The 23020-nt window shown below is 46.5% G+C and overlaps 5 protein-coding genes and 1 long non-coding RNA gene across 8 annotated transcripts; 4 read left to right on the top strand and 2 right to left on the bottom strand.

Annotated features, from left to right (window-relative positions):
• Positions 1-72: 72 nt before the first annotated feature.
• btf3 (basic transcription factor 3) lies at positions 73-2184 on the top strand. The gene is made up of 6 exons (XM_088392428.1): positions 73-170; positions 667-735; positions 975-1088; positions 1156-1357; positions 1459-1527; positions 1769-2184. The coding sequence occupies exons 2-6, from the start codon at positions 667-669 to the stop codon at positions 1813-1815; spliced, it is 501 nt and encodes a 166-aa protein (XP_088248554.1). The 5' UTR covers positions 73-170; the 3' UTR covers positions 1816-2184.
• Positions 2179-4777, bottom strand: ankra2 (ankyrin repeat family A member 2). 2 transcript variants are annotated; one of them, XM_088392427.1, is made up of 8 exons: positions 4213-4777; positions 3912-4070; positions 3749-3814; positions 3510-3607; positions 3321-3446; positions 3042-3108; positions 2830-2930; positions 2179-2749 (listed from the first exon to the last, which is right to left on the bottom strand). In XM_088392427.1, exons 1-7 carry the CDS (start codon positions 4517-4519, stop codon positions 2842-2844), a joined length of 912 nt encoding a protein of 303 aa, XP_088248553.1. In that variant the 5' UTR covers positions 4520-4777; the 3' UTR covers positions 2179-2749; positions 2830-2841. The 2 variants fall into 2 exon arrangements, with proteins under 2 accessions (XP_088248553.1, XP_088248552.1); XM_088392426.1 differs by having other exon boundaries at positions 2850-2930; positions 4213-4776.
• Positions 4778-5967: 1190 nt separating this feature from the next.
• Positions 5968-10299, top strand: agpat2 (1-acylglycerol-3-phosphate O-acyltransferase 2 (lysophosphatidic acid acyltransferase, beta)). The gene is made up of 6 exons (XM_088392008.1): positions 5968-6415; positions 7594-7727; positions 7843-8018; positions 8117-8212; positions 8734-8806; positions 8884-10299. Exons 1-6 carry the CDS (start codon positions 6225-6227, stop codon positions 9036-9038), a joined length of 825 nt encoding a protein of 274 aa, XP_088248134.1. The 5' UTR covers positions 5968-6224; the 3' UTR covers positions 9039-10299.
• Positions 10300-10658: 359 nt separating this feature from the next.
• egfl7 (EGF-like-domain, multiple 7) lies at positions 10659-15595 on the bottom strand. 2 transcript variants are annotated; one of them, XM_088392006.1, is made up of 8 exons: positions 15414-15595; positions 14102-14309; positions 13795-13917; positions 12746-12858; positions 12386-12544; positions 11407-11489; positions 11178-11334; positions 10659-10822 (listed from the first exon to the last, which is right to left on the bottom strand). In XM_088392006.1, exons 1-8 carry the CDS (start codon positions 15430-15432, stop codon positions 10803-10805), a joined length of 882 nt encoding a protein of 293 aa, XP_088248132.1. In that variant the 5' UTR covers positions 15433-15595; the 3' UTR covers positions 10659-10802. The 2 variants fall into 2 exon arrangements, with proteins under 2 accessions (XP_088248132.1, XP_088248133.1); XM_088392007.1 differs by lacking the exon at positions 15414-15595 and adding an exon at positions 14626-14792.
• LOC148389324 (uncharacterized) lies at positions 11584-15572 on the top strand. Its single transcript, XR_015861694.1, has 2 exons — positions 11584-11658; positions 11759-15572. It is a non-coding gene; the product is annotated as an uncharacterized LOC148389324 (long non-coding RNA).
• Positions 15596-20057: 4462 nt separating the features above from the next.
• Positions 20058-22919, top strand: LOC148389322 (uncharacterized). The gene is made up of 8 exons (XM_088392005.1): positions 20058-20198; positions 20929-21306; positions 21530-21607; positions 21806-21867; positions 21934-22020; positions 22086-22239; positions 22307-22423; positions 22498-22919. The coding sequence occupies exons 2-8, from the start codon at positions 20971-20973 to the stop codon at positions 22792-22794; spliced, it is 1131 nt and encodes a 376-aa protein (XP_088248131.1). The 5' UTR covers positions 20058-20198; positions 20929-20970; the 3' UTR covers positions 22795-22919.
• The last annotated feature ends 101 nt before the right edge of the window (positions 22920-23020 follow it).

The following is a 23020-nucleotide window of genomic DNA, read 5'->3' as shown; positions in this document are numbered from 1 at the left end:
CCCTTACCCTTTCACGTCAGGCTGCGTGAGAACCTGCGAGACATAGTGGAGGGCAATATACCCAGTCGGGGAAAATATACCAAGGCGACGGCACTCCTACCTGACGTCACTTCCGTCTTCCTATTAGGTGTCCATCTTGCTCCCCGCGTGTGTCTGCTGTTAGCTTACAGGTGAGCGCGGAGGTTTTCAGCCGCTTGTTTTGGCGCGCCGAGGGTGAACACAACTTCTCCGAATCTGTCCGAATGTGTGGGAGGGCGGACGCATAAAGTTGCTTGCTGCCTGTTGCGCGTCGCTTGCCCGAGGCGGCTGAAAGCTGACAAGCTAGCCGACGTTAGCTGGCCGCTAGCCGTTCCGAAACATAGCCGCACCTTGTTTTGCAAATTGTATTTTTTGATCGTGATGTTGACGTGTTTACTTATCGCGTTTACCCACCAGGAAACCCGATTGTGAATGTGTTGGGTTTGGCTGCGACAAGTCCAATTCTTTCGCGTCCGAGTTAGCCTTAAAAAAAAAAAAAGCTCAGGTGAAACTATAGGTTTCAATAAAGTTGTCATTTGAACTTGGCGCACAAGGTGACGCTCACATGCTGTAAAGATTCATGTCTGCTTCGGTGAGAACCTCCTGCTGCACGGTGTTGTGTTGATGGATGTCGCATTTTTCTTCCAGATGAAAGAAACTATCATGAATCAGGAGAAATTAGCGAAGCTGCAGGCGCAGGTCCGCATTGGAGGAAAGGTAAGCCCCGCGCTCAGCCAACATGTAAACATTGCAGTTGTTCCAATGCGAAGTTTTATGATTTGGAAAAAAAAATGCCAGGAAAAGCCGTCTGCTAAGTACTCATACGTGTTAACACATTTAGTGACCAATTATTGTGAACTTAGAAGTTTGTTTTCTCGAGTAGGTAAGCTAAGGTAAGGTAAAAGGTCCCATCCGCCTGGTGTAGGTAAAGAGAATTTTGCACGTCGGTGTCCCAGGGCAGCGCTCGGCGAAAGAAGAAGGTGGTGCACAGGACAGCCACGGCGGACGACAAGAAGCTGCAGTTTTCCTTGAAGAAGCTCGGCGTCAACAATATCTCCGGTATCGAGGAGGTAGGAGCCAAAAATGGGCGTGGTGAGCCCGAGGGCCCCAACTGAACAGCTTTTTGGACTTTGGCAGGTGAACATGTTCACCAATCAGGGCACGGTGATCCACTTCAACAATCCCAAAGTGCAGGCGTCGTTGGCCGCCAACACCTTCACCGTCACGGGCCACGCCGAGACCAAGCAGCTCACAGAGATGCTGCCCGGAATACTCAACCAGCTTGGCGCCGACAGCCTTACCAGCCTTAGGAGGCTCGCTGAGGCCCTGCCCAAGCAAGGTCCTCCCCCTCTTCCGGATTCTCACATTTTCAAAGCCCAAACAAGAATATATTGGATATTTGTCGTTATAACGAGAGCGTGGTCTCTTCTTTTCCTGCAGCCACGGACGGCAAAGTCCCCATCGCCACAGTCGAAGAAGAAGAAGACGACGACGACGACGAAGTGCCAGGTCAGTTGCTCTTTTCCCTCGACTAACCAAAACGGTTCTTCTCAATAGCAACCGAGTGGCTGTTGTGCTTTGGGCCTTTAGGTGGCAAATGGTGTATAACTGGTGCAAACTGCTTCCTTGTGATGATGAAAAATGTTGTGATTAGATTATTGACAATGATTTTGGAGTTATGATTATCAATTGCTAAAATTCATGACCAATCAGTGGACGATTACACTTTGCACTTTTTGTGCGCTTTCAGATCTGGTGGAGAACTTTGATGAGGCATCCAAGGATGAAGCAAACTAGAGGACCAAGTCGGGGGAAAATGGGGGACCTTAAGACTGGACCGAGGGGGAGGGTGCCCAAATCTGCGTGCTTTTTAGTTCCCCCCCCTGCTCAGTCCTGCCCAATGATTGAATGTAAAATATTTTCCCTCCGCGTTACTGAATCTTGTTCATATGTGGCCTCGTTTAACAACAACAAAAAATAGCCATGTCTGCAATCCAAAAAAAGTGTAGCTACTGTCAATCAACAAATGCAACTTTTCATTTTTAGCGACTCACGTGAGCGTGCGGCGAAGATAAACCGTTTTAGACTTCATTCCGTTTGTCGTTGCGATGATGTACTTTGGAGCGAAAGATGAGTTGGAGGAGAATAAAAAGATGGGAGTAGAAATGCGTAACTTTTTTTTTTTTTTTTTTAATCAAAACACCACAAAGACAACCGTGTAGACGTGCGCACGATTGTTTACTTCCAAACAGGAACACGTTTGATAAATACATGAGGGACTTAATGCCTCCGCCACACATTACTTTACAAAATTGTAATTGAATTTGAAATTTAATTGCACAATTTCTATTTTGTGTCTTTTGAAGGGAAGATTATCATTGCAAGACTTTTTTTAACCACAAATTAGTTTAAATCGTACGTATTTTACATTAAAAACAAGTGACGATTTTAAATTGCACTTGAAGTGCAGTGTCATTAAAAAATGCGTACATAAAACTAAAAACTCAATTCCAATTTAAAAACAGTACAATAGTTGTTAAATTAAAAATAAATAGAACATCCTTTTTAAGTAACAACATCGAGAAGCTTGAAATAAATGTGCGATGGGTAACGTGCAGCGAAAGCAACCGAAACAAGCGTCAAAAGCGCTCCGAGCAGCGCAGTCGTCAATGGCGTCACTCTCGTATGGCCATCAGCAACCTGAGCAGGTGCGCCTCCATCACCTGTTGCACTGCACACGCACACGCCCAACTAGCATGAGCAACAAACCTACGTTCCTTTCACGTCCTGCCTTTTTTTAGCGGAGCTCACCATTCAAATTGCCTACGTACCGTTGCGATGTCCCATGGCCACTGCCATGTCCATGGCGTTGAATCCCGAGTCCGACTCCACGGTGGGATCGGCGCCGCTCTCTGCAAATGAAATGTATTTGATTTATCATTGCGCAAATGTTTATTTCTCGCCACCGTTGTTCTCCGTGGGAACCTCTAGTGCTCCGGAGGTGCCTGTGTGTGCGTGTTTACCGAGCAGCAGCTCCACGCAGCGGATATGATTGCCGTGCACGGCGTAGAGTAGCGGGGCGCCTCCGTTCTGAAAGCAGCAGCAACATGAGCGTAAGGTACTTCCTCAAATATGACTGTTCTTTGTCTTAATGGGTTTATTTTTCCACAGCTGTGACTAAGCACGGTTGCTGGTTGACAGCCCCCCCCCCCCCCCCCTTCCTACATCTCGTCACAGCTAATTTTACTGTTCGAATTTCACCTAGTTTGGCAATTTCAATAAAAATTGTACGTGTGACCGACCCAGTCGTACTCGTTGACGTCCACGCCGCAGTCGATGAGCATCTTGACAATGTCCGTGTATCCTTTGCTACACGCCAGCGACAAAGCGCTCTCTCGTCCTTTGGCCAACAAGTTTGGATCGGCACCCTGCGCGCACGATGCATCATGGTTATTGTGCTGATGTTTACGCGTCTGAATGCCTTGAATTACATTCTGGAGCAGAAACTCCACCACAGCAATCTGCCCGTGTGCCGCCGCCCACATGAGAGGAGTGAAGCCTTCCTCGTCTTGTGCGTTAATCACCGTCTCTTTGGAAAAACACAACAGTGACATTTCCCATGAGAAGATCGCGTTACTTTCCCGTGATGGAAAATACAAAAAGGTGACAGGTTTTTGTTTTGTTTTTGTAGACTGGATGGAAAGCCTTTGCAGAGCACGGACACGTGTACCTTGCTCGATCCTGCTGGCCAGAAAGACCATCTCGCCTTGAGCTGCCAGCTGATGAATGGATAAGGCTGGCAAGACAAACAAAAGAGGAGATTACGTTTTGCTGCGAATGAAAGGCCAAGGTGCGGGTGGCGGCGGCAGCAGCGGGCGGGCGGGCGGGCGTACAGTGCACGAGGAGCGGCGTGGAGGAGACCTCGTTGCCGCGGTGCTTGTTGGTGAGAGTTGTGGACTGCTTGATGGGGGAGAAGTGCTTGGTGGTGGAGGGCGTGTACACGTGGCGCACCTGGATGCCTGCGGACGGAGACGTCTGGATGTTGCACTCCGCTGAAAACATAACAGGCACGTGTTCGTGCAACATTTAGGAATACGGGCAGCCAGCTGTGGCCAGAGTCAGTGGTATTTAGTTAAGGAGACTGTTTTTACATCACGTCTAACGATTTTGTTATAATTGTCATTCCGTGCAAACCTTTGAAGAGCACGGATGCGACCTCCAAGTCGGAGTTGACCTGGTCTTGGATGTTCTTGCTGTCTTCCTCGTTGAGCGACTTGACGAATCGGGAACAGACGTTCATGTCGAAGCGGTTGGGCAGGATGAACTTGATACCCATGGCCACGTTGGGATTGCCCGCCTCCTCCGCACCGCTCACTGGCAGCCCCTGCTCCGTCTTGATGGCGTCCAGATGGGGTAAGACGCCGCTGCCGCCCAGGCCCTCCATGTCGTCGGACATGGCAGCGGGAGTCCCCGCGGACGCCGAGCCGGACACTGTGTCCATTTCTCGGTCGCCGACTGATAGCTCCGTTGTCAACACAGCAGTAGCTAAGTTGTCATAACGCTTCGAAACAAATAGTCGGCACAGTTGATGTCTAAGGGATAAAATAGTAGCATAAAATAGGAAATATAAAATAAATGCTAAAAGCGCTTTCAAAAAAAAAAAAAAAAAATGTCGTAATAATTTTAAGATGAAATACCGCTACAAAAGGCTACGATATCAGCGCCATCTTGTTTTTTGGACTTCTTCGTTTGCCAACAAAAACGTGCGTGCGTGACCGCCGTCTTGTGGACAAAGGAGTGCACTACAGGAAAATGAGACTATGTTTCCTAACAAAATAAAGTGCATGTTTTCATTTCAGTTAAGTTATTTCTACATTTCATTTCATCCTTACAGCCGTTTGTATTCAAAGATTTATTTTTGTACATGTTTTTTTTATTTCATGCAATGTATTTCAATTTACTTATTAGTAACGTGAAATTTTCCTCCGACATCTTAGTGCAGTGTTTATGTTCAAATTTCAAACTGAACATAATGTTGACGTAACTTTTTTTAGTTGAGTTGTTGGCTACAGTAATGGTGGGTAATTTTGTCATTTAAAAAGTGGTGTGTGGACTTGTTTTGTCTTCACTGTACCTAAATTTGGTTGGGAATAAACTGCCCGAATTTGTTTTGAACGGATCTATTTCAACTGTCTTGGAGGCATAAATGTCTTTGGTGTTTAAAGTACATTAAATTCATCCCCGACTAAATAAATAAAATTTGGTGGTTTCGCAGTTGGCATACCGTTTGCCGTGCTCATAGTTATACTCATGGATCAGGATCTGATCAGGACGAAGGCTCCAACGATCCCTCCTAATCTTCCAAATTGTGTCAAGTGGAGTCAAAAAACTCCAAACAGACAGCCTCAGATTATATGGCCATAGATTGGATTAGCACGATAATCCCATTATGTACATGCTAGTCTCATTCTGGGGATTGAGTAAAGTGAATGTATATTTGGCAATTACACCAAACTAACCAATTAGTTTTTTTTTATACTAATGCTAATTTAAACTAACAATTTTCATATTGTGCCAAACAATGACATTATCTTACAGGTATTATAGATACAATTAAGTAAAAGGGTGGAAAAATGCAATATCAAAACAAATGTGTGATATTGGTTTGGAAGTGCTTTACAATTCTTCCAAATAAATTGCAAGGTAATTTAGCATGTATTACTGTAATTATGATTTTTTCTTTCCTCCCGTTATCTAGTTTCCGCATCTAAATTTTAATGATAATTTAATCAAAGATAGGAATTGACAAAAATGAGATCAATTCAACCAAATGTTTGGAGCTAGCGAGCCAAAAATGTTGTTATTTGTGTACAATAACGTTTTAGGATGAAATAATTAGCATCCAAAGCTAACGGTGCTGATGACGTCACATGCAGCGGTACAAGCAGTCGCCGTCCCGGAAATTGGAGAAGAAGAAAAAAAACTGCGGATGACGACGACCGTGTGCTGGCTGGACTCCACCTCGCAACAGATGAATAGCGATACGTGGTCGGGAGTACCAACCACCGTGTTATGTTTGACCGGCTCGCGGCGCCTCTCCTTTGCCGAGCAGCGTGAGCGGAGCCCCCGCCAGCCAGCCGAACAGCCAGCCTGAGCGAGCAGGCGAGCGAGCGAGCGAGCTTTCCCGCTTCCCTCTTTTCCCCGCTATGGATGTTCTCTTGTGGATGGCCCCGCTGGTGGCGCCGCTCGCGGTGTTGCTGCTGCTTTGGAGCAGCGGTCACGCGTTAATATTTTATTTCAAAAAGATCTTCTACGTGGCTTGGATGATGGTGCTGGCGTTGGTGGCGATACCGCTGTGTGTACTCAAGAGCGGCGGCAGGGACGTCGAGAACATGAAGTGAGTTTGGACTTGGGCTCGGTTTGACAGCGCGATCGGCTGGCTGCCCGTTAGCTCGCAAGGCTAATAGGCTATCCACTAAATCCAATGTTTAAAAATCTGTCTAAATCTCTCCTGCCGATGTCAACAAACGGTTTCGCTTCCTCCTTCGTTCCAACTCGTTTTAAAGATTCACATTAAAACCGAGCTAACGTTAGTTTATGCTGAACCTCTCACAACAAAATCAACATAGTCAAATTCTGGAATATTCTCTCGTGTGTCTGTCTGTGTGTGTGTGTGTGTGTGTTTGTGTGTTTGTGCGTGTGCCAGCGCGCGCGAGGGATACAATGCTGCAGCTGCAAAACGGTAAACTGTCTTTATTACAGTTTCACTGCTTATCTTCCCAAAATATGCTTTTTAACACGAGATCATCCGCACGGGACTATCCCGCCCGCTATGTGGTGTGTGCGCATATTATATTAAGAGATACATGCATGTGGGGTGCAGGTTATCATATTTAGAGCCAACATGATCTCTGAGATTGTGTCCCAAAACTCCATTTCAGGCCCACTACTAACATCCCGTTTCGATCTAGTTGGCCGAGTCAAATCAAACGTGGAGAAAACTAACCTTAAGAATCAAACAATTGGCTTTTTTTGTGTGTGTATTTTTTGTCTGCATTGAAATGTTTCCATTGAGTTTAAATTTCCAAGGGACAGGCTTGAGCATGACCCCTTAGCAGCTCAGTCCTTTGTTGTTATGGCTGGTTAGAAGGAAAAAAAAACTGCAGCACGAAGCGAGGAATTGCATAAGTGACGGCTTTTAAACTCAGTTGCCTTATCGGTGGCCTGATGAGAGATAAGACAAAAAGATTCTGACATCTTGGGTAAAGGTTGCATGTTAAGTTTAGTCGTGCTACAGTTGGAGCCAAAGTAAGCCAAGCCAAGTGAGATCTTGCGATATTCACAAAGCCAATACGGACAGACTAAATGGAGACGCTCTCGCGCTTGGGGTTTAAACGAGGACGCGCTGCTGACAAAGGGATGTGATGCAACAACGTGTCACGAGTATTTAGATGTCGGACCACTAGTGACATTTTTCTCCCAGACGAAATGTCGTCAAAGGTGGCAAAGCACTTTGTTATCCCTCGCTTGAAGCCCAACTTTTTTTTTTTTTTTTTTTTTTTCCGTCCTCATCAGGATTGTCCGCGGCCTGGTTCGGCACGTCAAGTATTTCCTGGGCTTGCGCTTCGAAGTCAGCGGCTGGGAGCACCTGCAGACGCCGGGCCCCTTCGTCATCATTTCCAACCACCAGAGCTCCCTCGACGTTTTGGGTGGGTAGTGCCCCTTACTGCCCACTTTTTTTTTTATTTTCTTCTTTTTTCGATCAATCGACCAATTCATTGGTTGTCGGAATATCGTGGCTGATGTTGTGGCTTCCTCCCGCAGGGCTAATGGAGATCCTGCCCGACCGCTGCACCATGATCGCCAAGAAGGAGCTGATCTACGCCGGCTCGGTGGGCATCGTCTGCTGGCTGGGCGGTATCATCTTCATCAACCGCAAGAAGACCAGCGACGCCAAGAGCGTCTTGGGCGACGCCGCCAAAACCATGTTGGACGAGCAGGTAACACTTTCAAGCACACCTTCAAATCGAATGTTGAAATCAGACCCTGCCGTTTGTTTTAAATTATTTTCAATGTGTTTGTGCGTGACCCTCCGTAGATCCGTCTGTGGGTATTTCCGGAGGGAACGCGGAACCAGCGGGGAGACCTGTTGCCCTTTAAAAAAGGCGCCTTCCACTTGGCCGTCCAAGCGCAAGTCAGTACCTGTTCAAAATGTCACGTGCCTAAAGCCACACGACCGACCTTAAGATGGATATTAAAGCTCAAGGGGCTTTCCATCACTTGTGCCCATAACAGGAAGGCCCGTGGCCTCAATTTGTTCTCCAACAGCGACGATTATCATTCGAATGGTTCCTGTTCGTATTTGTTTTCGATTGTGGAGAAGATGGCTTCACTCTGCCACGGGGTAACCGACAGCTGCGCGCCTTAATGAGCCGCATCCCCCCCCCCCCCCCCCCCACGGGTCACGAGCGTCTGTTCGGAGCCCCTGCTTCAGGCCGTGGCAGGTGGAAGCAACTTTACCAAATGAGGTCATAAAACATTGTGGGGGGGGGATCTACGTAGTTTATTTCCACATTTTCAAATTATTCTACACGTATAGGTTAATGGGCAAAGTCATTTGAATCTGCGTACTGGGGGGGGGGGGTGTTGACAGAGGAATTTCTAGCAAGTAGTGGCATGTGACAACAATCTCCCTGACCCTAACCCTGTTGGCAGGTGCCCATCATACCAGTGGTCTTCTCCTCCTACGGTAACTTCTACTTACGGAAAGAGAAGCAGTTCAAGTCGGGTAAGCACTGCTGGCAATTCGCCCCTCCCCCTCCCCACACAAGTCCCGAGTGAGTACTTTTGCCACCTGTGGCGCAGGGACCATCCGGTTGAAGATTCTCCCGAAGATTGAGACCAAGGGCATGACGCTGGAGGACGTGGCGTCTCTCGCCGACAAGTCCTTTGACGCCATGCGCTCGGCCTTCCTGGACATCTCCGGCTTGGCGTACGGCAACGGGCCCGTCAGGCACTGAGCGCTTGACGCCATTTTGTCAATCTCAGCCCAGTGCCACATTTACCTCTCGCGACTCTCCGGCCAGGCGGCCGGTCCGCACAGTCCTGACCCTCACGATGTACGCGAGCGGAGTGACGGACGGCGAGCCCAAATGTACGGATGTGCGTTGTTTTTCGTGCATGCCGTTCTTCCGCTTTGGATGCAGGTTTTTTTTTGTTTTGTTTTTTTTTTCTTGGGGTGATCCTCTCATATTGCCTTTTTGTTTGGGTTGTTTTGGGGGGAAAAAATTGAAAAAGTTCTGCCGCATCGCATTTTCTTTCACCCTGATGACATTTTAGCATAGTGACTTAACCGCGTAGCGTTGCTACAGCAAACTTTGTAACAAATTTCACCCTCAAGTCGTATTTTGCGAACGTGTCCCTTGTTTGGGGCAAGTGTGCGAGCTACTAACCACCACTTAAGGTCTTTTTTTTTTGCGTGTGTGTGTGTTGTTAAAGTGGGCTGACGTCATTGCGCGCTAAGCTAGCCTTGGAGCTAGCACGCGTCTATTGAGTCAATGTATAGCTGGTTTGACGAGTGACGCTCGCCTCTTCGGCACATGCACACACATGCCATAGCTTAGTGTTGCATTCAAATGTCGTAGGAATTTGAAGTACTTATGAAACCAATTATTTGGCCTTTTTTCTGCCATGACTTAATTCTCAGAGATTTTTTATTAGCTGCACTGTCCCTTTGTTGATAAGTTTGTTTACGCCAGTTGTGTTGAAGCTTTTCCCCTAAAAATCAGTTTACTGTTATAAGATTGAGTTTGTTTTGAAAAAGTTTGAATTTAAAATTTTCTGTAAAAAATATTAAGTACAACACTCTTGGCTTCTGTATAAGAATTACTTTTGTCAAATATTTGCATTTTGAATGTCAAACCAAACCAAAAAAATGCTCCGAACTGAGTATTTTTGATCCATTTTATACTTTGTTGCTTTTGTTTGCTAATGCATCAGGGATGAAAAGCCCGCCCCTTTTTTGACCATCCAGCCATCTGATTGGTCGAGCAGTAAGGATTATTGTATGGGTGATCACTTTCATACGAATTAAAGTGTGGCAGTTCATGGCGAAAAGATTACTTTTGTATTTTTCTGTGGTTGTTTTGACTCCACCTTTCCTGCCATGTTGAGGAAATTTAAGATGCAAATTATTTTCTAACATGATTTCTTTGGTGCTTTTATTTATTGTCTTTTTTTTAATTTTCACCAAAGCTATTAAAGACGGGGTATAAGTAATAACTTGTAGCGTCTGTGTTTGTGTGTGTATATGTGAATGCCCCCCCCCCCCGCCCATTTGCAGTATTCTATTATTGAATATGTCTTGTTTTTCAATAGACTTAAAATAAATGGGATAATTGTGGAGGCCTTTCAAAATTTTTCAACACACTTATCTCCATTTTATTTATTTATTATTATTACGTCTTGTTCCCTACTTCGTTATTCAGCACTCTTTTCATTTTTGCTCGCTGATGTTTTATTACAAAAGGTTGTATAAAAAATCAATCTGAAAACTAACTGGTTGTAATTTTAAATAAAATGTGAAAGACATTTCTAGAAACATTACAAAAGATATCAAAGACACTATTAGAACCATCAGAGACATGTTACAGTTGTTTAAAGCAAGACAACACTTTGCGAACATGTGAGGAAACATCCCCTTGCTGATTCGTTTGACAATTACTCGATGATCATGATCTTGATGTGTGCGTGTGTCAGCCATGTTGTTTCAGTTTTGGTTGCGGCTAGTTTTCCTGGCACGAACCTAAAGGAGGGAGAAAAAAAAATGTTTTTACAAGGTAATCCTTAGAATGGTCATAAACTCAAATCGCCGTATTTGTGAACTAACACGTAATTGTGAGCTGAGTCTCATGTTGCTTGGCACCAAAACTGATTTTCACCCAAAAAATAAATATTTTAAAAGCAAGAGTTTCCCGTTCACGCATTTTTTTTTCCCTGAAAATGGCACCTGAAAAACAGATTTTGTCCAAACATTAAACCTTTGCTTAGTTTCTTATTTGCATTTTTTAAAAATAGTTTTATGAAGGCCCTAATGGATTTTTTTCCCCCTTCACATTTTTTCTTTGTTCCTGGTTTTCCGGCGTTTAAGCTTCACTTACAGGTTCCCAGACGCTCCTCCAGGAATCCGATCTGCTCGCTCAGGGAGTCGATGCGGTCCAGCTGGCGGAAGGAGTGCGACAGCAAGGTGGCGCTGTTCTCCGACACACCCTCCTCTGGGAAAACGCTGCTGTACGGCGCCAGCGCCACCTGCAGCTTCTACAGGGAATTGCGAAAATTAATCATTGGAGAAGAAAGCAAATATACGGAGAAAAATATGTGTGTACGTACTTGTTCCAGAAGTTCCATTCTGCTCTTTAAGTTCTGCATTTCCTCCGTCACGTTCTTGAGAATAATACCTGAAGTTCCGCCTCCTGCAGTGTTTGGTGTAAAGCGTAACGTTAGCGGGTGGGGAAATAAAAATTGGTTCCCCCTGAATGACCGCCGTTTCCCCACGAACCTATTTCATTGACAGACGAATACAAGTTATCGCGCAACAGAGCCGAACTTTCTGGTCTGGCAGTGGGCAGCCTTCAATTTCTGGTAGGTTCCCCGTAATTATATTGACTTGCTCCATGATATGAATGTCATTTAAAGGTTTAATTCAAATTATGATTCAATGGTGATTAGAATTTTTATATAGGTCCATATACAGTGGCTGATGGAGGAATTGCAGGGAGGCTGAGGGGATGTTTTGAAAGGTGACTTAAAAATGGACCTATTTAGCGCCCTGAACTCAAACTATGACATCATGTAATTGCAATCAAGATTGACTGGAAGCAAAAGCAGCGGTGTCGGCCAAGCGGGCCAACAAAAAACTCCTCCAACAGCGGAATGTTGCTCTCTGCTGACCTAGCATTTTCATAGCCAGACATGGAAGTCTCCTCCACAAATGTTTCCAGATCACGGTACAGCTGCAGCCGACAAACCTAGCTTAGCATAGCCTACCACAAAAAACTTTTTTGTAAGTTTGAATCGTTTAACAATTTATAAACGTTTATTTAAAAAAAAAATGGGAGGAGTCGAAGCATCATGCGCAAAAACTGTCATATCCTGTCATTCATACTTTTGAGAGAGCTGTAGGGGGCGCCAGTCGCAGTGCATTATTACTCACGGTACGAGTTGAGAGCGGCATAGCGCGTACCAAAAGTAATAATGAGCCGCGAGGCTGGCTATGATCTCGTCTTGGTCTTCTTCATCTTCTTCACAAAAATACACAACACACACACACACACACACACACACCTGTTTATGTTTTCCCTTCACTCACCTGTTGGTGGCGCTGGAGCGGAATCGGATGCTTCTATGCGTCGGCAGGAGCGTGAATCCCCAGCTAGGAAGAAACCGTCGCGGCAGAAACATCGGAAACTACCGACTGTGTTGACGCACCCTTGAGAGCACGGATGCTGCTCCACACACTCGTCCACATCTGGAATACAAAAAATGTTTCAAGAATGACTACATTTTCCACGACAAGTGCTACAATTTGGCCCGTTAGTCCAACCTCGAAGGGCTTTCTCAAATTGTGTTCCCCGTTTACAACCAATAGAATCTCTTGTCGAAATTTTAACCTCGCAAAGTCAATTAGCATGTCGCTTAGCATGGTTAGAAATTTGTCCTAAATGTTTACCTTGGTTACAGTTGAGCGAGTGAAAGCGTCGCCATCCCGGACAACATTCCGGGTAGAAGTTGGAGAAAGACACGACTCTGCTCACCTGGCGATACGCCACCGTGTACACTGTTCTGTCGAGACAAAAAAATGTCAACATTTCAAGAACGACCTCTACCAGGTCAGAGCCACTTATACTTAGCAACGTGAAACTTTATAGCAGTTACTATCGAGAATAGACCAACCAAAACAAAGATTCTCGACGAGGTCGTGACCCAAAACACACAGGAAGTTGGCCATTCTGATTCGAAACGGTCATTTTAGGGTCATTCATAGATGAGCTCCTTGTCGAGATTTTGTCTGATGTCCACTAAATACACACAATGTTAAGTACTGCAGACAAACGACACTACATTGAAGAGGTTTTTTTTCATTACGTGTGTCCAGATTTCGTCCGCCTACTCGCCAGTTTGTCGCCACTTTCTTGTATCTGGTCTTCCCATCTTGTTTATAGCGCACTGATGTCAAATCGGGACTTTGAGGATCGGTATGAATTTATGTAAACACTCTCTGGGCCTACCGCAGACGTCGGGAAAAACGTGACTGCGGAGGACAAATATATAACCAAGAAGAAGATATCCAGCTGTCTTCCATCCGCCCTTTAACTTAGATATCTATGAAAGCGCACAGCCTGCATGAACACGAAAGTGAGTGCTTTGATTTGACCAGGGTGGTGCAGCGAGAGTTAAAAAAAAAAAAAAGTTTAAAAATGGGCTTGGCTGTGGTGGGAACAAGCGAGCCAGGAGAAGGACGACCAAAATAAACAACTCGAGCGGTCTCAATGGGCGCACATTTCCCGTAGTTACACAAAATACTTGATAACGAAACTCCATTCCACTTTGACCCACTCGTTATCCTCTCGGGTAAACACTTTTTAAACCTTCCTCAGTATTTCTTTAAAAACATTCAATTGTGAATTTAGTGGGGTTTTTTTTATTATGAAATGATTATTCGTTCTGAAAAATTCGATATTTTGCGCGCTAATATTCCTGTAGATTTGGACGACTCACTTGTAGGTGCTGCAGAGGCGGTGGCCCTGGCACGCTGTCATGTAGGGCTTGTGCAGCGGCAGAACGTACGACTCTGTTGCCATGACGACGTGATGATGCTGGCGGCCGCTACACACTCTCCTCCTAGCAAGAAAGCCAGACAGAAAATGTTATTACTATTGCATCTGAAGCACGTGAAACCAAGGCAGCTTTTAAAAATTGAAGAAAAAAAAAGACTTTTATTGAGCAAACGATATGAATATATATATATATGTATTTTTTTTTTTCTATTCATGTATATTGTTAAAAAATGAGGGCTGTGATTTACCCGTAGTGAGCGCAGGCCAAGGGTGTGTGTGCGACGTGGAGGACGAGGAGGGCGGCGAGGAACGTCGTTTGGATCATTTTCCTTTCCCACGACGTTCCCCCTCTCTCTCTTTTTCTCTCACGCTCTTCCGAGCCGTGCCAGCCGTAGCGAAGAAGAGGAGGGGGCAACCGGGGTGGGTTGCAACGCACTCCTCCAACCAGGGGACCACCTGTGAGGCAGAAACTTGTTTCATTACATCACAGAAAACTTTTAAAACATTAACAAATGTGTAATATTTTGCAAAGTTACATCATATTCCGTTTTCCGAAGTCATTTTTGAATTTTCAGTCAACGCCGTGTCGTGACCACAATTGTCCACACGAGGTCGCCGTTTCCCCAACTCCCTCCCCAAAACGTCGACTTCCAACACTCACGACGCGCGCGCGCGCGCACGTTCTACTGTCGCGTGCACGTACGAAGCGGCGAAGCGAGCGCGTACTCCCGCACGTACACGAAACGGAAAGAAGCGCGCACCGAAGTGTCACCTTTGCTCTAGGAAGTGTCCAAAAAGTAGGAAAAAAACTTGCTTCTGGTTAATCGTCCAATTCAAATATATTTGTTATAATTCCAGTGATGATAATCGGAGTGATAGTCTTAAAAAATCCATTGAGCGTGTGTGTACGTGTGTATGTAGCTGGTCAGTTCAGACTGTCACACACACGATGCGCATGGGGGGGTGATGGGAGCACCTCCCCCCACTCATGACCCCCCCTCCCTCGGCACCCCCAGCTATTCAGTGACGTCATCACGTCTCCAATCCTTTTTGTCTCTTTGAAAATCCGAATTACAGTCGGATTTTTTTTTTTTTAATTGTTTCAAAGCGTATTTTGCTGTGGTTAGATTGAGAAAATGACTGTTTTTCGATTTTTGTAGCTTTTACATTTTTAAAATGTATTTATAGAAATAATTTAAAATCTATTTTATTGCCTACATGCAAAAAATTCCGATGTTAGGGACTAATATGTTTTTTTTGTTTAATATACTATGTATGCATTTTAATTTGTATACAATTTTAAAATAACGAATCGGGATGTGAAAATCTTACATTTTTTGTATGCTTGTATTTGAATTTAGATACACAACTTTCTTTTTTTTTTTTTTAAATTTGTATTAATAAATAACACGGATTAACCGACATATGGCTTGTAACAATCTTTTCTGTTGCTTAAAATCAACTCAAGTTAATTTTTGGCCTCCAGCACAACGGCGAGTAGTCGTTGCAACTACAAACTGTGAAAGAGAATGTTTTGAAAATACATCTGTTATTGTTTACCTTTGCATGTGCAGGCCATTAATTGCGTGGGCAAATGCCCCGGTGGTTCCCCTTGAGCTACGGCCCTGTGGCCCAGCGGCTGCCTCCATTGTGTAGTTGTCTGTGGTGTTGGTTCGTCTGGTCCCGGTGGCAGTGGCAGTCCTCCTCTGTGCTCCAAAATGATCTCTGGGCGTTTTTCCACTTGGTTTTATGCCGCGCTTCCTGTTGCAACTAAGGCAGCCAGGAACTGCACGGACAATCCCCAAAGCGGACTTCCTGTCACTGTTAGGCCCTGATAAAAAAAAAAAAAAAAAAAAAAAAAAAAGGGCTGCACATACGTGTTCTCATCTTGTGACTAAAAGTGATTTGGAAGCACTTTTTATTTCTATTGGTTTGATAACACGCTCCACAAATGAGATTTTAAGCTGTGCAGACGCGAGGGTTTTACTTCATGTTTGGACCATCCTAATTTAGATGAGCGTCCTCATAGGATGAACCTGTTCCCAGGTCAAAGCCAAGAGCGCTAACTTCATTTCGTCAGGAGACTGATTTCAAGTCACCTGGTGCTCTACAAATGCCCTGTATGAAAAACTAAACAAAAACAAAGTAAGCTTTTTTGAAAACAACCCTATTACAAAACAAAATAAAACTCAAGTTGGAACATTGACTACACAAGGTAGGATGCAAAATCAGTGCGAGGAATGCGCCGGCTTTCGTTCTTTGGAATCCAAAAGCGCATCGGCAGAGGAGGCGGGGTCAGCATCAGCACCGCTTCCTCCTCCACAGGAAAGAGGAAACGGCTGCGCTGCGAGATGGCCGTGCCGGCTCCTTGCGAACAATACCAATCTCGCTCGCGCAGGAAGCGGATCTGCGTCAGACAGATTTGGCTAAAGGGCCAGCGGCGCTGACCTCGGAGCCGGGCGGGGTGGGGTGGGGCGGTTGCCCGCGCCGCCACTCAAGCTTTATGACTTGAGAGTGCACACATCAGCGTGATGAGAGCTGCTCAAGACATTTTGTGGGGTCACGTTTTAAGACTTGATGTTTTGGCCACATTCAGCCAGACACAGAAAGATAAGGGAGATTGTTGTCCAGTGCAGGACAGAGCCACCACTTGCCAGAACGCAGCTCTCCGAGGTCCACAAATTGGCATTTCAAAACATTTTCTCAAACTCTTAAATGGAGAAATGTTGGTCATTTTAGCGGGACTTGAATGTTTAATAGTAGATTGTTGTCTCGTAGAGGAAACAACACGTACTTGCCATCAACGCTCGAGGTTTGAAAATGGCTCTTTTTTGGGGGGACGTTTCCATGACGGCTCGTATATTCTGGACATTGTAGAGTGCATTAGCAGAGAGTAAGAAGATCACCTTGACCGTGTTTGGGTTCTGCGCTTTTCCCTCGCAGGATTGTAGCAAATCTTTGCAATCAGGAGCAGTGTCACGTTTTTTTTTCCTTTCTCTTCTCGGTGGGGTTTCCATCCAAACAGGACATCCTGCCATCCAAGGCCTGACACCCTTTTCCTCTACCAGCCTCCTCCCCGGCCGGCTAAGGCACGCTTGTCTGATGCCGCCCCTTCCCTCCCCTTCCCCCTTTTGCCTCGGTGGTCCCGGCGCTTCCTGGTGTAAAGCCGGGATAATGCAAAACGTGTGTGCGGCGAACCCTCGACTAATAATGCGCATATTGGGCTGGCCGATCCACATTGTGATTTCCCTTGAACGGCCCCCCTCCGTGTTTCCAACCTCTGCGTACTCTCTTGGATTTTTCCAAGTGTTCCTGCGAAAGCCTCGTCCCGGAGTGACTTCATCCTCACTCCCGGCGCAAATCCATAAATATTAGCCGGAGCCGGCGGACTCACGCGGGGGATTGGATGTTTCTTCAAGTCGGCTGGAGCCTCGCCAACGTTTGCTGACAGCTTGACAGCTTTTATGGAAGGCGAGACGATAAATGTTTGGAATGTGCTGTAGTGATTCTGGCAAAATTCGCCCTCCCCTCACAGACTGGACATAGTAACAAGACAGTAGATTGTTGTCACGTATAGGAAGCACAAGCCACAAATCCCTGCACGATTCCCGTGGGCCAATAGCGTAAAGACTAAGAAAAACTACATTCGGTTGTTGTCACGTGTAGGACATACCCGGCCGGCACTTGCCAGCAATTCCTGCAGCGACGAGGTTTCCCTGGGCCTTAAACATAAAAACGTCATACGTAGAGCACGGCTTCATATATATATAGTGAATCATTTGGCCGAGACCAAGAACAAACACTTATTGTTGTCACATATTGGAGATTGCACTTTTCGGAAACCCCTAATGAAATGAGGGCAGAAAAAGTTCATTGTGAAATATCATCCATGAATCGGAGGGACTTCATTTATGCCCGCCCCTCTCAGCAGTGTCCCGGGGGATTCGATCCCTGTCGAATTAGCTAATGTTTACTGACAGCTTGACAGCTTTTGCAGATGGCGGAACGGCGGCTAAAGGCTAAATGTTTTGAATAGCTCCGTTAGCATGTCATCAGATACTGGAAGCAACCCGGCCGCCACGTCCGACATCATTATGATGACTTTTTTTTTTTTTTTTTTTTTAAATTGGAAGAAATAGCTTAGCTAAACCAGAGCGTCTGGGAAAAACAACAGCGTTCACCTCGGCGAGCTCACATTGCGAAAAGCATGGCGGGCGGTCCGCCGCAGGATGTGAGCAGGGCGCGGCCCAAGGTGGGCGACGTTGTAGAACTCGCGGCTCACCCGCAACTTAATGAACTTGTTTTGAATTCCTTCACCCCCGCGCCACAGGAGCGACATTCCGAGCCTTGAAAATAGCGACTTCAACAAAGACGGGAAGTGATGTGAGAGCACTTCCTGCCCACTCCCCTCCGGATTTATCTGGATCCTGCAGACCGGACCTCCATGACCCCCCCTTGGTGCCTCCTTTTTGCAGGGATTTGCACTTTAAATAGAGGCAAACTGCTTGAGCCAAGATGGTGGACATCTGAGTATATTGTTTCACATGCTGCAAATAGCTAGCCTCAGCTAATATTGAATACAAACCCTGAGTGATAGTTTGTTGAATCAAACATGCGTTTAGGGGCGAGCGTAGGCCTAAGGACTTTTTGGGGGGATGGAAATGGGGTGTTGGAAGACAGGAAGCGTCATTTAGCTACCGGCTTCAATCTCCTAGAGCAGAACTTCCGCTGGCCGGCTGCTTCCCCGCAACAATAACACGCAGGTCAGTGTCAGGGAGGACGAGAGGGGCACCACAAGAGACGGAATGTGCCAGAAGCGCAACCCAAAAAACCCCCCAAAAAATGCCAATCATTGACACCCTCCTCTCAATAATCAAAGGATGAACAGACAAGGTGGGTGCTGGCTGTTTTTGTCTTTGCGGCAGCTTCTAATAAAAGTCAACAATAGTTGAGGATGACGTGAGCGCCCGCAGTAAGTCATGAAAGCTAATATTTGCAAGCACGCTGGCTATTCGTAATGGCACGCTAACAGTTCTTTGGCTGCATGCGGTCAGCCGGCGACCGGTCATCGCTCCGCATGATTGATTGGCTCCCAGCAACCGGGCGCCTCGGCCTGAGATTGAGTGAGTGTTTCATACTAGTGATGAATGAGCGGCTCCCCTCGCTAACGTTGTGTTTTCATTAAAGCCCCAGATGAAAAAAAAATTCTGCTTTTTTTTTCATAAAGAGTGCTTGCGTTCATTGTGAGGTCCAGTACCTTTCACACAGAACCCAGCAAAGTGGTGTAATACTGTGCGGTTTCACACAGCCGATGCAGAATTCCGCATTTAGATGATCAGATGCAAAACAGCAGGGCAGGAGAAGCACACTGCTCTGTTGCCTTTGTGACACCCCATAGTGAACTTCCATAATGGCTGCCTTTCACACAGAACGCGCTCAGTTTGACCCCCTCGAAGTTCCTTTTTGGCCCAAGTGGCCTCTACTGCGCTGTCATCGGTAAATAGAAAGGGACGGGAGTTCCCAAGCCAACAGGGCAGAATTAAAGTCGCCCATAGCAAGGAAAATATTTGTGTTCAGTGAGAGTCGTACACGATCCAACTCCAACAGATTTTTTATTTTTATTCTTTTTATTAGCCTGCAGTTACTTTTTCTTGCCGCACTTGATGAGCATGAAGTGCGTGGAGACTCTTCTGCACCAAGCCAGCTGGAGTGGCGCAGCACAGCTTGCTCACGTGTTGCTCAAGAAAGAAAGAAAGAAAGAAAGAAAGAAAGAAAGAAAGAAAGAAAGAAAGAAAGAAAGAAAGAAAGAAAGAAAGAAAGAAAGCTCACTCCAGATAATCAGCTAATCAGTTCTCGTTAGAAATAAATGTCCTCATGTGCTATTATAGAGTTAAAATTTGTCTGGACTTGGATTTTAAAAAAAATTCTTTGACATGTATATCATATACATTCACCTGTTTTGGGTTTGAATGAGTCGCCGACGTCTTTAAACGCCCCCAAACTCCCGCTGAGTCGCAGGAAACATTTGGAAACCATAAAGTGTGTTTTTGTGCTCAAATGCATGAGGCTAGTTTGAGGGGGGTTTGCGTAAAGCTAAAAACGCGTGTTATATATCCGTAAAAAGCAGATTGTTTACGGAACCGTGGATGACTCACGTGAGCTAGTGACGCGGCTGAGGTTACCATGGCGACCCGCTTCCGAAAGGTGGGGGCGGAGCTTCCAGCAAAGTCCACTTCATCGCAAGATCGAGACCACTTGACCGCAAACTGCACAAATATCGACAACAGTGGCCAAGTTGTGCAGTATCACCAGCACGCAAGACCGACTCATAAACAACTACAGTCGGTAAGCCGCTGTCTATAAAGCGTACAAATCAAAACATTCAAAAGCCGAGGAGCATTTGTACAACTTGGGCGTTTTAGCTAACTGCTAGCTGAATACGTCAAGTCAAGTGTTAGGTAAAAAGTACAACTTTTAACACAACCATTTTTTTAGGAAAAGGAAAGCTTAGTGTGTTGTTGTTATTATTACACATGATTGTATACGTCCAAGTGCGAAAAACGAAACACTATTCAATTCAAATCCTCATTTGTGAGTCGGCTACGAAGTTGTTAAAATGGTGCCGAGCGCAAATGTCCGCGCTGTCATTAACGCAAATCTTGTCTATTTTGAGCACTTTATTCCTTCTTTTACCTCGCGATGATAATTAAATAAAGAGTATGTACATGTATTTGTATGCTTAACCTACCACCGGGGTCTAGTCTATGTGACGTCACGCTTTCGTCTTTGCATTTTCAATGGGATTGCTCGCTACTCGTTGCATCATGTTTGCATTTGTCCTTTGATCAACTTGGACTGCGTACTCTTCACTGTCAAGTGCTCCCAAAATGAACGAAATTAAGATACCGGAGATGGTCTTGAAAGATTTGATATCTTCCGGTTATAAGCACATATTTCTACAACACGTATTTCTCTTCTTATTCCATATTTGTCCATTTCCTTTGAGGATGAATAAAGCGCTTTCTGGATATCTCTGTCTAATCTGTGTGTGTGTGTGTGTGTGTGTGTGTGACAGCTGGAGGCCAGAGTTAGGGCGAGCTAGGTCATCAGGGCACTGATGGAGAAGCTCAGGGAAGAGTTTGAGCAGATCGTAGGCGAGCTCGAGTGGCAGGATGTTGCCGACACCCTGCAAGAGTTGTGCTCCAACATCATGTGTGACCCCACCAACACGCCCCCCCCTCACCCGCCCTTGAACCCCCCACCGTCTCCCTTGTACGGCGGGATGTCGTTTGACGCCCGCCCTCAGCCGGCCCGCTTCCCTCCGCGCCTGCCGTTTATCCCGCACGCCCAGTTAGTGCCGCTGCCCAGTATGAGATACGGGCCGCAGTTCAACCCGTACCTCATGCACCCCTATCACCTCAGCCGCCAGGCGGGGTCTCCTTTCCGTCTCCAGGTAAGTGGATGACGAGGAGGCAGGACTAGAGCTACCAAAAAAAGAGTAGATCAGGCAATGGCTCAGACTTGTGACCACCATCCAGTTTGAGCACACAGACAAAAGGCAAAAATGAAACGCTTTTGAAGCTAAGGCCACTCCACCCAGGATGTTTTTGTTTGCCACGAGAGTGTCGTGTTCATGTTTACATTTGTCGTTTCACACCTTTTCCCTCATCCCACAGTACTTACCCTGCCAGATGACGCCTCAGGTGGTCCACAGCCAGCCGTCCTTCAGCTACCCAACGGCGCCACCGCAGCCGGTACACGCACGCACGCACGCACGCATGCGTACACACACACACACTCACACACACAACTCCGTCCCTCAGCAATCGGAGATTTACAGCTTTTGATTTTGGTCGGACGGCTTGCCGTCCAGACACATTTGGAAACATAAGAACAGCACACGCTGACATCTAGTGGACACGTGACACCACTGCAGCTTTTTGTGTCTCCAGAAAAAGAGCCTCCCTGTGGTGCCGCTTCCCGAAGGTGCCACGCTGCACGCCGTCGGGATGCTGTGAGTCCCGCACACGCAAACACGCAGACTGACACTCCCGCCGCTCACATCCTGTTTGCATCGTAGCAACGGCGAAGTGCTGTACGCGGCGGTGGACGCCTCTCAGGCCGCGCCGCCTCCTCTTCCTCCCCCCACGACCACCTGCTCCTCCAGGTAAGACCTCGGCTGTCCCGGAAGACACTTCCCATTCATTTGACGCACGCGCTCTGGTCCCTCAGTCTTAAAACGAAGCGCAAGCGGCGACGCAAGCCGGCCGGGGTCAAAAAGCCGCCCAACGCCTTCATGTGCTTTCTCCGAGAGCGACGCCCGGCGCTGAAGAACCAACTGGAGCAGAAGGACAGCGTGGCTGTCAACAAGTTCCTGGCACAGCTGGTGAGTCGGAGCAACGCTCACGGTAGAATCGCAAACGTTGAGTTCTGTCTGAATTTGGTGTTGCCAGTGGACGTCGCTGAGCAAGGAGCAGCAGGCCAAATATTACGAACAGGCCTACGTGGAGAAGAAGCTGAACGAGCAGCTGTCCTCCGACGGCTCCAGCGGCAGCGACAAAGACGACGCCGTGCGTCCACGTTCCCGTCAGTCGGCCCGGCCTTTTCCGACGTCTTGACGCGTGTTTGATTTTTGTGTGTGCAGGCCACCAAAAAGAAGAGGCGGCCCTGCGACGCCGCAGCCGCTAGCCACGAACACAGGAACGCGGGCGATGACGCGCCCGCTTCCTCCGGCTCTTCTTTCGTCTCCTCCTTCTCCTCCTCGTCCTCCTCGCTCTCTTCGTGGCTGGAGGCCGTCATCTCCGACTCTCCCGCCGCGCCGTGTGCCACCTTGCCCGCTTCTCCCGGCTCGCCCGCCCCCAACAAGTGTCCCGACTCGGGCGATGAATCTGACATCGAGGGCATGGACGCCAAGCTGCTGCACCTGCTCGGATGCTGTTAGTCTTGTTGTCGCTTTTATTTTTGTGTATTGTAAAATGTATGTAAATAGTGTATAAAATAATGTAATAGTAATTTTTTTACTCTCCCCCCCCCCCTCTTTCATTAAAACACCGTTTGGTCTTACTAGCTTCCTTTGGCAATTTTTTTTGTGGCCACAATTTAGATTGTGGAAGCACATTGAGCACTCTAGAAACAAAAATGTAATCACAAAAGACTTTGACCCATTT

Source organism: Syngnathus floridae, chromosome 12 (genome assembly GCF_059516105.1).
Source record: "Syngnathus floridae isolate MCC-2025c chromosome 12, RoL_Sflo_1.0, whole genome shotgun sequence".
Classification (NCBI taxonomy): Eukaryota; Metazoa; Chordata; class Actinopteri; order Syngnathiformes; family Syngnathidae; genus Syngnathus; species Syngnathus floridae.
Note: the sequence above shows the minus strand (reverse complement) of the source record. Positions and strands in the feature narration are given on the sequence as shown.

Excerpts from the sequence above, each read along its gene's own strand:
- LOC148389322 (XM_088392005.1), top strand. The coding sequence starts at position 20,971 with ATGGAGAAGCTCAGGGAAGAGTTTGAGCAGATCGTAGGCGAGCTCGAG. Across the intron at positions 21,307-21,529 it reads GGTCTCCTTTCCGTCTCCAG|TACTTACCCTGCCAGATGAC; the intron begins GTAAGTGGATGA and ends CTCATCCCACAG. Across the intron at positions 22,240-22,306 it reads ACAAGTTCCTGGCACAGCTG|TGGACGTCGCTGAGCAAGGA; the intron begins GTGAGTCGGAGC and ends TGGTGTTGCCAG.
- agpat2 (XM_088392008.1), top strand. The coding sequence starts at position 6,225 with ATGGATGTTCTCTTGTGGATGGCCCCGCTGGTGGCGCCGCTCGCGGTG. Across the intron at positions 6,416-7,593 it reads AGGGACGTCGAGAACATGAA|GATTGTCCGCGGCCTGGTTC; the intron begins GTGAGTTTGGAC and ends CGTCCTCATCAG. Across the intron at positions 8,019-8,116 it reads AAACCATGTTGGACGAGCAG|ATCCGTCTGTGGGTATTTCC; the intron begins GTAACACTTTCA and ends GACCCTCCGTAG.
- egfl7 (XM_088392006.1), bottom strand. Across the intron at positions 13,918-14,101 it reads TTGGCCTGCGCTCACTACGG|GAGGAGAGTGTGTAGCGGCC; the intron begins GTAAATCACAGC and ends CTTTCTTGCTAG. Across the intron at positions 12,545-12,745 it reads CTCGCTCAACTGTAACCAAG|ATGTGGACGAGTGTGTGGAG; the intron begins GTAAACATTTAG and ends TTTGTATTCCAG.
- ankra2 (XM_088392426.1), bottom strand. The coding sequence starts at position 4,519 with ATGGACACAGTGTCCGGCTCGGCGTCCGCGGGGACTCCCGCTGCCATG. Across the intron at positions 3,608-3,748 it reads GGCCAGCAGGATCGAGCAAG|AGACGGTGATTAACGCACAA; the intron begins GTACACGTGTCC and ends GTTTTTCCAAAG. Across the intron at positions 3,447-3,509 it reads TGGAGTTTCTGCTCCAGAAT|GGTGCCGATCCAAACTTGTT; the intron begins GTAATTCAAGGC and ends TCGTGCGCGCAG.
- btf3 (XM_088392428.1), top strand. The coding sequence starts at position 667 with ATGAAAGAAACTATCATGAATCAGGAGAAATTAGCGAAGCTGCAGGCG. Across the intron at positions 1,089-1,155 it reads ATATCTCCGGTATCGAGGAG|GTGAACATGTTCACCAATCA; the intron begins GTAGGAGCCAAA and ends GGACTTTGGCAG. Across the intron at positions 1,528-1,768 it reads CGACGACGACGAAGTGCCAG|ATCTGGTGGAGAACTTTGAT; the intron begins GTCAGTTGCTCT and ends GTGCGCTTTCAG.